Source organism: Chelon labrosus (assembly GCF_963514085.1).
Source record: "Chelon labrosus genome assembly, chromosome: 4".
Taxonomy (NCBI): Eukaryota; Metazoa; Chordata; class Actinopteri; order Mugiliformes; family Mugilidae; genus Chelon; species Chelon labrosus.
This window is the reverse complement of record NC_140340.1, coordinates 15,809,682-15,825,388: the sequence shown is the minus strand read 5'-3', so window position 1 is coordinate 15,825,388 and position 15,707 is coordinate 15,809,682. Positions and strand designations below refer to the sequence as shown.

The 15,707-nt window shown below is 41.5% G+C and overlaps 1 protein-coding gene across 1 annotated transcript in view; it reads left to right on the top strand.

Annotated features, from left to right (window-relative positions):
- The first annotated feature begins 1,045 nt into the window (after positions 1-1,045).
- snta1 (syntrophin, alpha 1) overlaps positions 1,046-15,707 on the top strand; it is a 39,931-nt gene continuing 25,269 nt past the window's right edge. Inside the window, exons 1-2 of the mRNA XM_084543086.1 lie at positions 1,046-1,421; positions 11,590-11,775. Coding sequence (XP_084399212.1) covers positions 1,139-1,421; positions 11,590-11,775 — 469 coding nt within the window. The 5' untranslated portion in view covers positions 1,046-1,138. The remainder of the gene's footprint in view (positions 1,422-11,589; positions 11,776-15,707) is intronic.

Genomic DNA, 15,707 nt, shown 5'->3' with positions numbered 1-15,707 from the left:
TTTGGACACTGGTGGAATCAAATCATAACCTAAACAGGGATGATATGTATTGAAAATGTGAAAGAGAACAGCTATTCTCTAAATCAGTATTTTGGGTCTTTTTTAAGACTTTTTGTTTACTTTTATGGAAATACATATCCGGCACACAAGGTCCTTTGGTTTTTGTCTGAAGAGAGGATTTATTAAACTTCATCTAGTGCCTATGCAAGAGAGGACCAACCTTCACAGAACATCCCACTGATCCTGTATCTGCCTTTTGTGAAGATTTTGCTCGTTGCTAATACGAGTTTACACATTCCATTAAAAGTTTAACAATGCAGAAGTTGTTTCAGCTGGCAAGAGTGGACATCGTTTTTTTTTTTTTTTTTTTTTTTTTTTTTGCCAAGGCCAAAATGTTTTTGTACGTTCCTCCTTTGTGAATCATTCTTTGAGCAAGAGCTAACAAAATAAATAAGTAAATAAATAATATTTGCCGTTTTAAGCCAGTGGTTTCCAAAGCAACAAGAATGGCCTCCTTCTTTACTCTGTCAACATCCCACTGATTGTAAGGATGTTTTCTGTCAGCAGATCTCAATATGCTTTTGATTTAGGATTTTAAGCCTGATATGAGCTCTCTCCCTCTCTCTCCCTCTCTCTCTCTCTCTCTCCCTCCCCCTCTCTCTCTCTCTCTCTCTCTCTCTCTCTCTCTCTCTGCAGGAAACTTCCTGGCCTCAGGAAGCATATTGATTTTATTTTCTTCATGACAGAACATGAGTCTTTTGGGCACATTGCAAATTAGATCTGTGATCAGTGGCCTTGGGGGTGTCAAAGCACTTGAAATAAATAAATAAATGAATGGATCAAAACTTAATTATTGTGTGACTCAAGTTGATTAATGGATAATAGTCACCAAGAAGAACTTTGAGTTTGTCTTACTAATCGTATCACCCTCAATTAACCTTTCTTCTTACTAGTGGATAAACCCTCTTTGGAGGAGGAGAAAGTCGAGGGAGAGCGAGAGAGAGAGAGACAGAGACAGAGAGAGAGGGGGGGGGGAGAGGGAGTGTGTATGCCTGCATGCCCCCTGCCCCAGCCCTCCTCCGCCCCCTCTGTACAGGACTGCCAGCCCGTCTAGAGTTATTCCAGGAATGCGTTGAACATGGCTGCCGCGATGAAGGCGCAGAAAACGGGACTGCTGGAACTTCGAGTGACCGTGGACCGCTGGATCCGCGTGTTGGCCACGCTCACCGAGGACACGCTCACCGTAAACCCCGGCGAGGGCGCGGAGGAACCCGCCAAGCCCAGCCCGAGTCCCGCCGGCGCACTCAACGGAGACCCCCCGAACCTCAGCTCGTCCCCGGTCCCGGAAACCATCACCAACGTGAAGCGCACCGTGCGAGTTACCAAGCAAGATGTTGGAGGGCTGGGAATCAGCATTAAAGGTAGCACAGTTTCACGGAAGTATCACGAATTAGCAGCTTAACTTCACTAACGGCGAGTTGCTGTCAGTCAACACAAGTTGTTTTTTTTTTTGTTTTTTTTAAGCTAGGAGCGAAAACACAAGACACTTAGCTAACTTCAAAATGACGCGTAAATCCCACAAAATGCACTTTTCTACGTTTTCTCATGACACAATATTACTTTCTAGCTCGCAGCAGACTTAGGGTCGTTGTTTGCTCGGAAAAAAATCCATGACAGCTGTGATTTTCTCAAGCTGCGCCTCACCTCAACGGGGAACCATTTCAGTGCCCGGGAGAGTCACCGGAGATGGTAATTAGTCGACCACTGTTGTGTAACAAGGCTCAAAGTTTGAGGGTATGGACTCAAACACACAAATAGTCACACAGAAGTTGGTTAATCCAGTAAAATGAAGAAAAACACACGCTATTTCATAATGTAATGACAATAATGTCTATTTTTTAATTAAAAAATAAAACACATTTTCCTGTCACAGAAAAATGCCTTCAGTATCAATACAGTGGTGGAATTATCATTTTTTTTAGTTGTTTTTGATTATTATCTAAGAGCCACACTACAGATCACAAGTTTTATTTTTCTATCTAAATATGTCCTGTATATGCAATAAAAAGGGAATACTCATGTCCCTGAAATGTATGAAGACTAATTAGTAGGGATGTCTTGAACAAGTTTTCTATCCCCCCATTCCATACCGATCTTTTAATATTCAGCATCGGCCGATCCGAGCCCCGATCCCATCTTAAATAAGCAAAATTTCCTCTCATGGATAGTCATAAAGGCTTATCGAACTTGTCAAAGCTAATGCAGTGAGGAGAGGGTAGTGAGCACTTTGGTTTCAGGAAACCCGTGTTCTCTACTACAGAAATGGGCTGGTCATCCAGTGACAAACTTTCATTTTTGTTTTAAAAGCAGCGTTTAGTGTTTGTTGTTGTTTTGGTTCTGCCTTTGCCTGAGAATACTAGGCGTATTACATTTTATTTTACATTTTTTGGTGGGGAATAAATTTGGTACTACTGAATAATGAGCTCTTACTACCACCTTGCCAAACATCCGCACAGCACAAATTTCTGTCTGGCTGACTTCCCTTTAAAGGAAAATACTTTACAGCACAGCAAGATCTCCCAATACCTACTAATTAGTACTACTGAGTATTAGAGTAGTAGGTGAATTCAAGTAACCCTTGGATGGTCTCATTTTCCGTTTTGTTTGGAATTTCACATGCTTTTAAGCCAGAATTGGGAGACAACATAAACACTTAAAAGTGTTTAAACAACGTGCCGATACCTGATTCCAGTATCTGTGTGAAAAACGAAAAGCAAAGGAAATGGATCAGGGCAACCATGACATGTGATTGATCCCAAACACATGCATGACGGTCGATGGGTGCTTGTGAGATGCAGCTTGCAAATGACTGAACTGAAAGATTTGCCAAAATTCCTGCACTAAATTCCCCATCATGACTGTTACAATGTTCAATATGTGAGGAAACAGGGTAAGAAAGTTGGTAATTCAACCGTGTAATCATTGATCATCATGATGCTGAACAACATAACCTTCATAAAGATTTACTGCCACATGTGGCACAGCTACATTACAATGCATTTGTTTTTTTCCTCTGGTGTACCTAATGAACTGTCTAGTGAGTGATGTCAACAACTTAGCGAGTCATTTACCAAATCTTTGCAAAGTTGTTCTGGGGGATGTTAATGTGAGCATGTTTTTCCAGTTATTCTGACGTCACATAAGCATCAGTTGCTGTCATTGCTTCTGCAAAAATGACAAAACAAACAACATTGCATAGCTGAAACATATTTTCTTTCTGATTTATTTTGCTTTTGGATGAGCAATGGTGAGCTGCTCACATGTGCATAAACTCGTGTTGTTCCTATAACCTCTCAATGGGAAAAGATTGTGCCTTACAAGCCAGGCTTACATACCCGTGTTGTGTTTGCAGTGGATGATAAAAGTCTTTTCCTTGTCCCGTTTCCTCAAGCTGCAGCAACAGGCCACTATCTCTGTGGAGATCTCAAAGTGCAGAAGACTAGGAAGGTTGGGCGCTGGGAAGATATGTAAATAAGATGGAACGGATAGTGCAGTGATAGCGACACTGGAGAAATATTTTGATTTGATTTCCCAGAGGTGCTCAGAATTGTTGGCATTTTTGTTTAATTCACGTTTAGCAGAGCATGATAGATTCACATCCATATCAGTTTTTTCCTGTCTCTTTACACAGCTGGCTTTCTCTCTTATTTCATGGTCATTTTAATGTTTCACCTTGGCTTAAACTAAGCTTGTGATGATAGAGAAGGTGTGATTCACAAAAACAACATCACAACAGCAGAAAAAGGAGTGATAAATAATGGACGTTCATTCTGCTGCCGATGTGCGACATGTGTTTGAACTTGCAAGTGTGTGACTTGGATCCTCCTCCTGGCAGCTCAGCAATCAAAGGTAAATACTTGACCGCTGGCCAATGCACTCGGCCGATTTGATGGATAATTGTGAACGCGCCACAATGTCACGTCACAAACATGCCTCATCTTTGTACCAGCTGGTGACATGTTAATTTTAGTTCCCCCACCACTGCCACCAACGGCAAAACAAAGCCAGGCCCTAATGACATAAATGTAATGTCCACCTCTGTGGAAATGGGTGCTTTTGAAAATCAGACAGCATGTTATTAAAACCAAATCATAGCTGGCAGCCTGTTGGCATGACATTGTTGTGATGCTGTTTGTTCAAAGTCAGGCAGCGAGGGAGGGAGGGTACACCAGAGTGACTGGAGGAGAAAGGCACCGTCACAAAGAGCAAACCATCGATGAACTCAGGGCTCCAGCCTCACTTTTATCACTATATACACTGTTCTGAAAAGTTTAGGAGCACATGCAGAAAATTTAGGGGCACTTCTTCAATTGACCAGCAGCATAATTATTCAAAAATTTTCCCCATTTTAACTGTGTGACTGAAAAATCCAACAAAAAGTTACAATACATATTCCAAACGTCAAAGTTCAACAATGCAGCTGTGTGTGCTTTAAAATGATACAAAAAGTCTTTCTATCACTATAGCACTAGTTCAGATTTACAACTGACACAATTTAAACTTCTTCCCAAAACCATGTGCTATTATTTTTAGCATTAGCCTTTGTAACTAGCTTAGCGGTAACATGTTCACTCACGAAGTACATGCTAATACAATTAGCATACGCCTAGAGCAGTTGACATTTAAAATAATTAGCATATCGGTTAGCAGAACTATTTTCCAGTAGCTTTCCACAACAAAATACAGTGATTAAAAAAGTTCCAACTTACTTTTCTGTCAGCAGTGCTTTCAATAGTTTTATTCAACAAAACGTTTTTAACAAAGCTTTTGACATCAGCATCAATATCAAGATGTTATCTGATTGGCTACTATGAACAACATGAAGCTTCCAGGTTGGCTCACTTAAATGTCAGTCAAAACTTCAGTTTTTAACCTTGTTTACCAGAAAGCAGCATTTTTTTTTTAACACAAAATCCTAAATCCTTCAGGTCACACCTGCGTCAGTAGTTGTTAAAAAAAAAAAGCTTGCACTGTCTCAAAACATGGTCGCCAAATGCAACTATTCGATCGCAGTCTGGAGCTATAGAATCAGGACATGGAGGAAGCCACAGAGTTCAAATGCATGAAAAAGAAATCGTGTCAGAAAGGGTGAAGCAAATGAAAGAACTGCACAAAAGTTGTTGTGGGCTAGCTGACACCACATTGTGAACAGCTGAGACGAGCAGCCCACAGCAGTCAGTTGTCATTGGCCAAAGATGAAAGCTATGTGGCTGGGAGTGGACTACTCCACTCGTGTTAATTTTAGGGAGCCCACCCCAGCTTGCAGAAGAGCATGAAGGCAACCTTTTACTCACATGTCTAAATTTAAGAGGGGAGACTAGGAACCTAGACTCCAGGTCTCTAGACAGGCCCACTGGTCAAAGTTAGCAGCTCTGCTTCTCTGCTTCTGCAGAACTATTTCTTTGCCACTTAGATGCAAGCTTGGTGGGTTTTTACCACAATGAAAGTCTCAGAGACTGTGACTTTGAGATCAACCACTGGTAAACAGTATCATAAAAAATACTGCGTAATTTAAAAGCATCCCCGGACGTTGCTTTGATAGTCTCTGTATGCTGTATCCCATTTAGGTGAGGTTTCACGTAAACTAAATTCAGTGCTTGGGTTTTAGGGCAAATATTATAAAACCGTTCATTGGTGCTTAAATTCTTTTGCCACAGACTAACTCGCTCAGAAGCAATAGTTTTGTCTGTTAAAGAGTCTCAGGTGCAGTGTTACATAACAAATCTATTATAAAAAATGTCCTTTCTCCTCAAGTGGCCCTGCACATTCATCAGGAATATGTACCTATCATTATTTTACAGTTGTTTAATCTATTTGCTGTGGTTTGTTCCATTGGTCATTAGCACTGTTATGCAACCTAGCTGCTGAAGTTCGAAGTTAGATGCTGATCATGCTGAATTCTTTGAAGGGCACATTGTCACAACAAACATATGGTTAGCACAAAATTACCTAATTAGGTACATGTCAGTGTCGTACAAGCCAGTACCATTCATTTACCTGACATAAGTGGCTACGTTAGCTCCACCCCATCTCCACCACTGCTCCCCACCTGTCAGCGAAGTGACAGGCTGCCAGCTGGAAGGTGCCGAACTGTGGTTGTCATGAGAGGTAGGAGGAAGAAAGAAGGGAATGCAGAGGGAATCAGGCTTTTGCAGGAGTGGCAAACATATTGATGGTTATTTTCTACTACACTATGTCAATGTGTTTATTCACCAATCACGTCAATAGGAGGCGTATCAGACTGGAGTGAAATGTCAAAGTATGTGATGAGTGTGTGACGAGAAGAAGATAGTTGGAAAGGAGATGTAGTGGAAAAGGGTTATTGAGTGTTGTCCTTGATTCTTTTATTTGCATTCTCCCCCATCAGCTGCTCCGAGGTCAGGCTTAATAATTTCTCAAAGAAGAAGGTGAAAAAATGTTTTACATCATTTCATTGTATCTCTTTAATCACATCTTCTGCCTGAATGTACCTACAGTCTTTTGGTATCAATACGTAAGTTGTTTTGACACCAATATCACTATTCTCCTCTGAATGACTCAAAGAAACAAGGCTCTTTCGCCCACTTGTTCAGCTATTTAGGACGATATCCTGCTCTGGCCATTTTTCATGTTTTTTTTCTTCCACATTATTCAGAAAATTTCCCTACCAATGTGTTTAAACAAGTAATGAAAATTAATATTCCACTAATATTCCTGTTTACTTCCATCATCTTGTGTCAAACTTGTTCGACTGCATGAACAAAGCTGCTCTCCTTCACTCCTTTAAGCACAAAAAAAAATCCATATTGGTGGATATCTAGAACCCTGATGATATCCAAGTCCTGGTAACCTTTAAAAGTTGGTATGTTTCTCCTTCTGAACTACGGTAGTTCATTGGTCTGTGGACAACACATAGACAGGAAGTCATTAGTCTCAAGCTACAGTAAAATGAATTAGAAAATGCTACATTAAGAAAATGGCCTCAAGTAGATGGGTCTCCCATATAAGCTGGGTTCTGCTCTTGCCGCCACCACCTTAGTGGATGCCCTGGAGGTTTCAGGCTCTGGGTTCTGTAAAGCGTCTCAAGATTTTGTGTTTTGTTTGTTTTTGTTATTGACGCTATGTAATTGAAATTGAATAGTGTGTGTGTGTGTGTGTGTGTATGTAAGCCTACTGAAGGTTCGTCAGACTTTATTGGATGTTTTGAATTTAGTTAAATCCTTTTGGTTGGATTAGCCATCCAGTGTCAGTGTGGTATGTAGTGCAATTTTTATTTAACTTTAACTTTTTATTCGAATGAAGTTAGTTGCAGTAGTTAGTAAACGCTAATAGTTAGTGTTAAAGCTTTACACCACTCACAAGCTTAATACAGGTGTTAAGTCAGCAGATTGTGTATTGGTAGGAATACTGTGGACATTCAATGCAGTGAAAGGGGGTTATAGTGTAATTCATAACAGTCATGGTAGTGCAAATCTGGGGCAAAGTTAAACTGAAGGTTAGAGAAGCAGCTTGTGAGAAGGTATTCAGCTTTAATCCTCAAACCAGCTGGGCAAGCTTGGCTTGTGGTGAGTGGGCAGGACAATTTAAACGGACGTTTAGGACCACACCAAAATAGTTGAATAAGCATTTGTTGAGTGTAGCTACTTTATTTGCTATAGCTGTAAGTTCAGACCTTGTAATGTTTTTGTTTGAACTCTTCTCTTAGTAGGCTCAAATTTACTGTTATTTTGACTTAGTTTTCCATGTAGCAGTTTATACACCGATCAGGCATAACATAATGACCACTGACAGGTGAAGTAAATAGCATTGACCATCTTGTGACAATCCAATGTTCTCCTGGGAAACATTTGGATCTGGCATTCGTGTTAATGTTACTAAGGCATGTCCAACCCACCTAGACCAGACCAGGCACTAGGGCTTTGACTTTTGCCCAAAAATCATATTCGAAGTTCGTTTGTTTATTAATATTAAAATTCGAATATATTCGAATATTTATTAATTATATTTTGACCATTAAATGTCTTCAGTAAGACTGATATTGGTATCAAACTTAAGTTCTATATGTTCTGTCCACCAGAGGGCAGTGTATCAGTCAATGTTAATAGACTACGTGCACGAAAGTATTTATGCGTGTTAAAATTTTTATTATTAAGCAAACAAGATGTGCAGTGTCGGAATGAAGATGTAACGAGCAGAATATAACAGAAGATGCTGTTACGACACAGTTAACGCTCCATCGGAAATACACAAGCTTACAGGAACCTAGCATGCTAACGTTACCTACAGGAGCCCAGATGACCAACAATAGCCTTGCTAATGAGCTCGCGATTTTACTTCACCAGAAACTCGGAATCTGAATTGAAAACAACGTTTACAAGCAAACACATTTACAAAAAATAATTCCCATACAGGTTCGAATATTAAGAGATCCCTAAAATTCGTTCAATTTTTAAAATAATCGAATTATATTTGAATAACGAAGTTCGGAGTCAAAGCCCTACCAGGCACCCCCACCCCATAGCAATGACACTCCTTGGTGGCAGCAGCCATCCCCAGCAGGATGCAGCCTGACACAGGCACACACTTAAAAACAACTAGGAACAATTAAAAAAACATGAAAAACAGCACAAGGTGTTAACCTGGCCTCCAAATTCACTAGATCACAAACTGATCAAGTATCTATACCCATTGGTCCCCACTAACAACATTCTGTGACCAGACACCACAGGACACCCTCAGAATCCCCATGTCCATTCTCTGATGAGTCACAACCGTTTTGGAGGCACAAGGGAGACCTACACAATATTAGGAAGGTGGTCATAATGTTACATCTGATATAGGGCTGAACGATATATCGTTATCGTATCTATATCTAGATATGAACATTCAAGATATTAATATCGAAAAAGCAACGATATAAACGATATAGACCAATGACAAACATATGAGGGCGAGGGGAGTGAGGGAGACGGAGACTGAGACGCACACACACACTACATACACAGCGGGGAAATTAAAAAGAAAGAAAGTAAAGTGAGCGTGGAAGATAATGCGGCCGGTGGCGGTGCAGAATAGACGGTGACAACTTTTCGGGACTCCCGCGGGTCCCGCTATTCCGACGGGAGTCTCACAGTACGGGAGTCAGTTTCACTGTTGGTAACGTGATAGGGACGGGATAGAGCAAATAATCAACGGGAGCGGGACGGAGCCGGAGATTTAATTAAAAAACTGACACTGCAATGCGATGAGTGCGCCCAACTTTAGACAACAACATAGGGAGCTGGACGGGATTTGGGAGTCTTTCTCTCGTAATTTTACGGGACAGGATTTTTGTTGGGGGGCAGTCACGTGATCGGGATATGACGGGAGTTTTTTTGTGGGCTTGGGATGGGAGCGACAATTGATTCCCGTGTCACTAGTGCAAAATCTGATTTGGTGCCAAAACATAAATCATCTTCCATTATTTCGAGGTATTTTGGATTTTAAAATGATGATGTAATCCAGAGCGAGGTGTTGTGCTGGTCGCTTGGCGAAAATTGCGACGAAGCAAGATAGCACAAGAAACATGTTTCACCACATGAAACAACACCATCACGTGCTGCACGAAGAGTGTATTGCGAGAAACACCGGGGACTTCTCAGTCATCCCAAAAGAAGCCCAATCAAAGTTTGATTGCTGATGCGTTCAGTAGCGTTACACCGTATGAGTCGACGTCCACCAGACATAAACACATTACAGACGCTATAACATACCACATTGCAAAAGACGTACCCGTGTACACAGTCTCGAAAGAGGGCTTTTAAAAAAATGGTATCGATATCGAGATATCTGGCATAATTATCGAGATATGAAATTTTGTCCATATCGTTCAGCCCTAATCTGATAGGTATATAATAGCCTTCAAGGCCGTGGCACACCAAGTTAACAGTTGAACCTTTCCCAGTGTCGGGCCGTCACTGAGTGTCTGAAGCCCAAGGTTTTGTGGTGTTTCCTACACTGTTGCAATTAGTTGGACATTTCCGTCGATTCAGCACGTTGAGTTGTTGTCAGAGTCCTGTGGGGAGAGAAATCACTCTGACTGGCTGATCAGCTTAGCAAGCCAGTGTGCAGGAAGACAAACAAAAATGTTGAAGTAAACAAAACAACAAAGTTCAAGAGGCACACAAAGAAGACTGTTTCTACCTACAAATAATTAGTAGACTTATTTCCTTTTACGGAAGTGCAGAGCATATGATATGAACCAGATGGCTGTCAGCAATAATCTTTGTGTTGTGTTCAAGTGACATTATTTTGTCCAGACACAGACGATTGCTGGTAGTTCTTCGATATCGGTTTGGTGTGTCTGTACCTTTAAGTACATGTCATTCCTTGCTCATCAATTTTGACTGTACCTCTTTTATAGAGTTGCTTTCTGCTGACTCATCAAATGAGCTGACAGAGTGACATGTGTCACGGGTCCTGATCAGAACAACAGTTCCTCAACAATCATATTCCACACAAATTCCACAAGCTCAATGCAACAGCTCCCCTTGGAGATGTTATTGTGAATACGTTGTCTAAATTTTGCATTTAGAGCCAAAATGTTGCCTCTTTCTAAAGCTCAGATACATCAAAACCGACATGACGACGCTGGGTTCACATCTCCTGTGTCTCGCCCAAAATCATACAATGAGAAACGGGATCAAACCCAGAACGTCAGAATATATAATCACAAACACTGAAGGTTCTTTATCTCCACTTTAAAATTACAGTCACCATTACATGAGGCAGATCGCTGCCTCACTACTGACCAGACAACTATCTGATTCCTCAGTAGCAGCTAAATTCAACTTCTCCTCCTGACATGCATGGTGGAAGTGTATCAGCCAAGCCCTTGTGTATGTTTTTTAAAATTAAAAATACAACACTGTGTCATCCCAGTTAAGAAACACGAGGTACTGTATATCCAAAGGAATCACTCCAGAAGAAACATCTTAATTAAATGCAATCAACTTTTAGATCATTTCTCTCTAGCTTGAAGGCCAGAGCCAACGTTGATATTTCTCATGGAGTGTTGAAGCCCACAGCAAGAGGCAGATCCGTCAGCTTTACTAGGAGACCTTGATTTAATGCCGGAGAGAGGAAGGGAGTGATAGAAAGGAAGCTTCACAAGTTAGTACTGGAGGGTTATCTCTGGTGTCTGTGTCTGTCCTTTGAACTGCTGTTGAACTGAGGACCATGATTGGAATCAGAATGGGTGTGGGATGGAGGCTCAGTAAGCACTCTACTCTTAAGTTCCCGAAATCTACATTCTGGTGTGGAGTCACAGTGAATGTAATGGTATTTTCACTCAGCACTGTATTTGCGAGGGAATGAGAAAACATAATTAGATTTTCTTAGTTTATCGGCACTCTTAGCACAGGCATCTGCTCCTTGTGTAGATTTTCTAAGTAGGAAAACACTTTATTCCAAGCTTGTTTGTAAAGCTAATTGGCGGCCAAAACAAGAAACAGGTTCCCGAAACAGTTATAAGATGAAACAACATTGTGTTCCTCTTTTTATGTCGTGCAGGTGGCAAGGAAAACAAGATGCCAATCCTCATCTCCAAAATCTTTAAGGGCCTGGCGGCTGACCAGACTGAGGCGCTCTACGTTGGTGATGCCATACTGTCTGTCAACGGTTATGACTTGCGGGAGGCCACACACGATGAAGCTGTGCAAGCGCTGAAAAAAACTGGCAAAGAAGTCATCCTTGAAGGTAAGAAGATTCGCATGTAGAGAAGAAACCCGGAAGAGCCGCGATACTGTCTGCCTTCTTTTGTCTTGTTTCTGTTTTATCTTTGTGCTCCGTTCCGCAAAGTGACAGAAGACTGGGAGATAGCTACAATTCACACTTGTGAAATATTTCATAAATATCTCTGCTGCGTGATAAAGAAACACTTCATGCGCATGTCTCACCTCAGAATAAGAAAGAAAAAAAAAACAGTTCTTAATATGTCATGAAAAAGACAAACCACTTCCACGTACCCTGTCTGCACTCCGAGTAGATACATCGACGGAAATGATGGGAACATATGATACCCTGATGTGTTTTGATGCTTTCCTCCAGTCCTGTTTGATTGTTCCTTAAAGGGGAACTACTGTTTTTTGCAACCTGGACCTTATTTCTAGGATAACATACGATCATTTACTCACCCACATAACTTTTGTGTCATTTGCACTCGTTCAGGAGGTAATTAGATCAGCGTATATCCATATAGTGGGAGTGACTGGGGCATCGAAACGCAGCCTCTAAATAACGCATTATCTGCCGTGAAATGATACGCTAGTGCTATTCCCCGTTGAGTCCGGAGTTACCTGTTATCATCATCCAGGGTCTGTAGGTTGACCTGCAAATGACAGAAAAGTTATATGGGTGAGTAAACGATCGTATTTTATGCTAGAAAAAAGGTCCAGGTTGTCACAAACAGTAGTTCCCCTTTAAGGGCACTATATGATAAACTGAGAGATAGAGAGAGAGAGAGAGAGAGAGAGAGTCTGTTAAATCAGAACTTTGATCAGACTTCATCGGAAACATCCAAATAATGAGTTAAAGCGAAACAGCAAGAGGAAACCAAAGACTGAAGAATTCAAGAATATTGTTGTGGCTCACACCTCTGAGCATCCGAGCATGCTAATGAGCAGTCTCCCTGAACATCAAACACTTTTGACACAGACAGTTCGCGTCAAAAAACGTGGAGAACTTGTGGCGTAAAAAACCCGGTGCGCGTAAGAAGGTTTGCAGTCCCTTTCTGTCTCATGTTTACGACGTAGACATTTGGCCGGGTTTGTTCATGCATGGAAGTGAGCGCGTCAGTCTGCCAGCAGGTTCGAAACAGCAAGGTGGATCTGAGACGTGAGCTTTAATTGTGGAGACAGGGGAAAGGGATTAAAGACAATCTTTCCTCGCTCTAAGTGATTGCCACACAGGAATTTGGCATCTCCCACCAAGCTGACTTTAAGTCAGTGTGCTGAATTAAAATTTACTACAAAGGCCTAGTGTCTAAAGGCAAAGACTGAGCATTGTTTTGCGCCGGATGCAGTTATTCTAAAAGAATATTTCTTTGTCAGATGCCATGAAATTGACACCTTTTTTAAAATAATTTCTGCATTTTGAAAGCGAGAGTAACCGCAGAGTTTAACACTTATTTTAAATCATGTGAGTCAAACTGACACTTCTTTTGTACCTTTACATGAAAACACACTTTGTCCAAAAAATCTCTTCAAGAACCGCACAAAACAAACTCCAAAAAGGTATTTTCAAATATAAAAATCTGACTTTAAACAGGTTCGGTATGAACAGTCGCTGCGTTTCTCTGGGTTAACTTGCACAGTGGGGCTAACTTGAGTTAACTTCAGTCAGCGGAGCAGATACATCTTGAGCTACAGCCAGGGGAAATCACTGCAAATCCCGCTGTCTTACTTGTCCACAGTCAGGCGGAAAAGTGTTGATATCAGACGGCTCAACCAGGGCTGCTCTGTGAACCGTCATGTCAGGAATCATTTCATGGGCCCCCCCACCCCCCCCCAGGACCTGATAGAGGAGTGAAGAGACGAAAGAGGCCGGGAGGCTCACTGAGGGGAGAGGGCCGAGTGTGTGCGTTTCCTTCTTTGATGTCTTGCGATTCCTTTGCTTGTGTTTGTGTGTACGTCTGTCTGACCTGGACATGGCAGCAGGACTTGATCTGTAGTGAGACGCTTTGGAGTATTTTTAGGGAATAGATGAAATAAAATGGAAAAAAAAATAAAATAAAAAAAAAAGATTTGTGGTCAAAACTTGAAGGCCATGAGTTATTTGGTATTTGCACATCATAAAAAATACTTGTAAAAATACAGATAACAGGAAGTTCAAGTGGAATGTTTATTTTGGTTTTGGCATTTTATCAAGATACTCAAAAACACAGTGAGAAACAAACTCCTTCTTGGCAACGCTGCGGTGTTAAAGGTCAGAGTAACAGTCTTTTCTTACATGTTCGCAGCAACAAACAGCCGCCACTGCTGTGCTCACGGCATTTTTCAGCGCTCTGTGAAATTCATAAGACAGACGGCCTTGACTGAGATCAAGGAGGGAAAAGCCTCCATCACATTAAAATATATCTGCAATATGTACACGGCAATACTTGGATCTGTCAGATAAGTACTTTCACAACATTTATACCAGTTCTATTAGGAGCCTTGTTGGCATTCTGCGCCTGTGGCAGGGTCTTCCCTTTCTGATTCTTTTGGAAGTCAAGCGAAGACACACTTGGTATTAAACAGATACTGTATCTGCTCACTTAGATTAATGCGGTTTGATTGTTGCAGCGGCACATGCAAGGTTATACCATGCTCTGCTTCATACCTTTCCCAATATAATCAAGGCGAAAAGTATTTAAAGGATACTGTGTCCGTACTTAAAGGTGCACGCATGAGATTAAAACCAGAGAAAAGCATTGTAGAATTTTCATAAGGGTTGGTAATGGCTCCTAGTTGCACATGTGTCGCACAGCTAGAAATATTATACCATTGTTCTGTATCGATTTTTAACAAATCCTGTGATTTCAACGGGCCACGCGGTTGCTTGGCAGCCATCAGCGCAGGAAAAGGGCAGCGCCGGTAGCTCCCAGGTGCGAGTGTGAACGTGTGTAAAACCTCTCACTATAAATACTAATTTGTGCATACTTGATATGTATGAAAGAAGAAAACTACTAGAGCGTCACTCTACATCGACTGTTGCACCCTTTATCAAAGTGGTGATGGAATAATCAACGTGTGAGTATGAGAGAGGGAGAGGACATGCAGGGGTCAGATAAATATAACGGACCAGATGAAACCATAAAAGCACACCTGCCCTGGTTTCCTCCCAGCGACATTTACAGCCTGACTTTTTGTGTTTGTGTACGGGTGTGGGAGCATGTGTGCTGTGTTTCATACCTCTATCAAGTGATCGTGATAGCCGTGGCTTTATGCAGCAAAGTAAGGGCAGATTTAAGCAACTGCAGTCATGACAGCTGAATTAGCAACATGTATGGTCCCACAATTTGACAGACCCCATTCGAATTTGGATACTACTTTAAAAACGTTTCCATCATCTCAACAAGCTAGCCAGCCGAGACAAGGTGTGTTCCACTACTGTATGTACACTCACACCCACACACACACAGTCACAAAACAGTTTGTGTGTCTGTGTGTGTGTCTCCGTAAAAGAAAGGGTAGGGGGTAGGGATAGCTTAGCGGTAAAGCTGTTCCCTGGGCAACCAAGGTCTGACAGAAAAGCATGCACACAAAGAAAGCCATACAACCACGTTGTACATACTTAAGCCCTATTTGCACGGGACTAGTTTTACCTGGGGACCTCCGGTAATTTGTAATAATAGTGGAGTTCGTCTGTCATCTTAATCCCGTGTGAATCGGCCATGTCCGTAATTTGTAAAGTAAAAATTACACCGCAAATTACCTACCCTATTTCAGGTAACACAGAGGTCCTGTGATAATACTAATCCAGTGCGAATCGGCATCTCTGTGATTTTGGGGTGCGTTTTTACATTTTGTTTCACAGCTTTTTTCTGCCTCTCATGACTTAAGAATTATGAAGGATGTGTTGTAAATCAAAGTTTGGACAGATGTTAGGGTACAACGTCGAGATGTCACTGACCCATTCACCCATTTAGA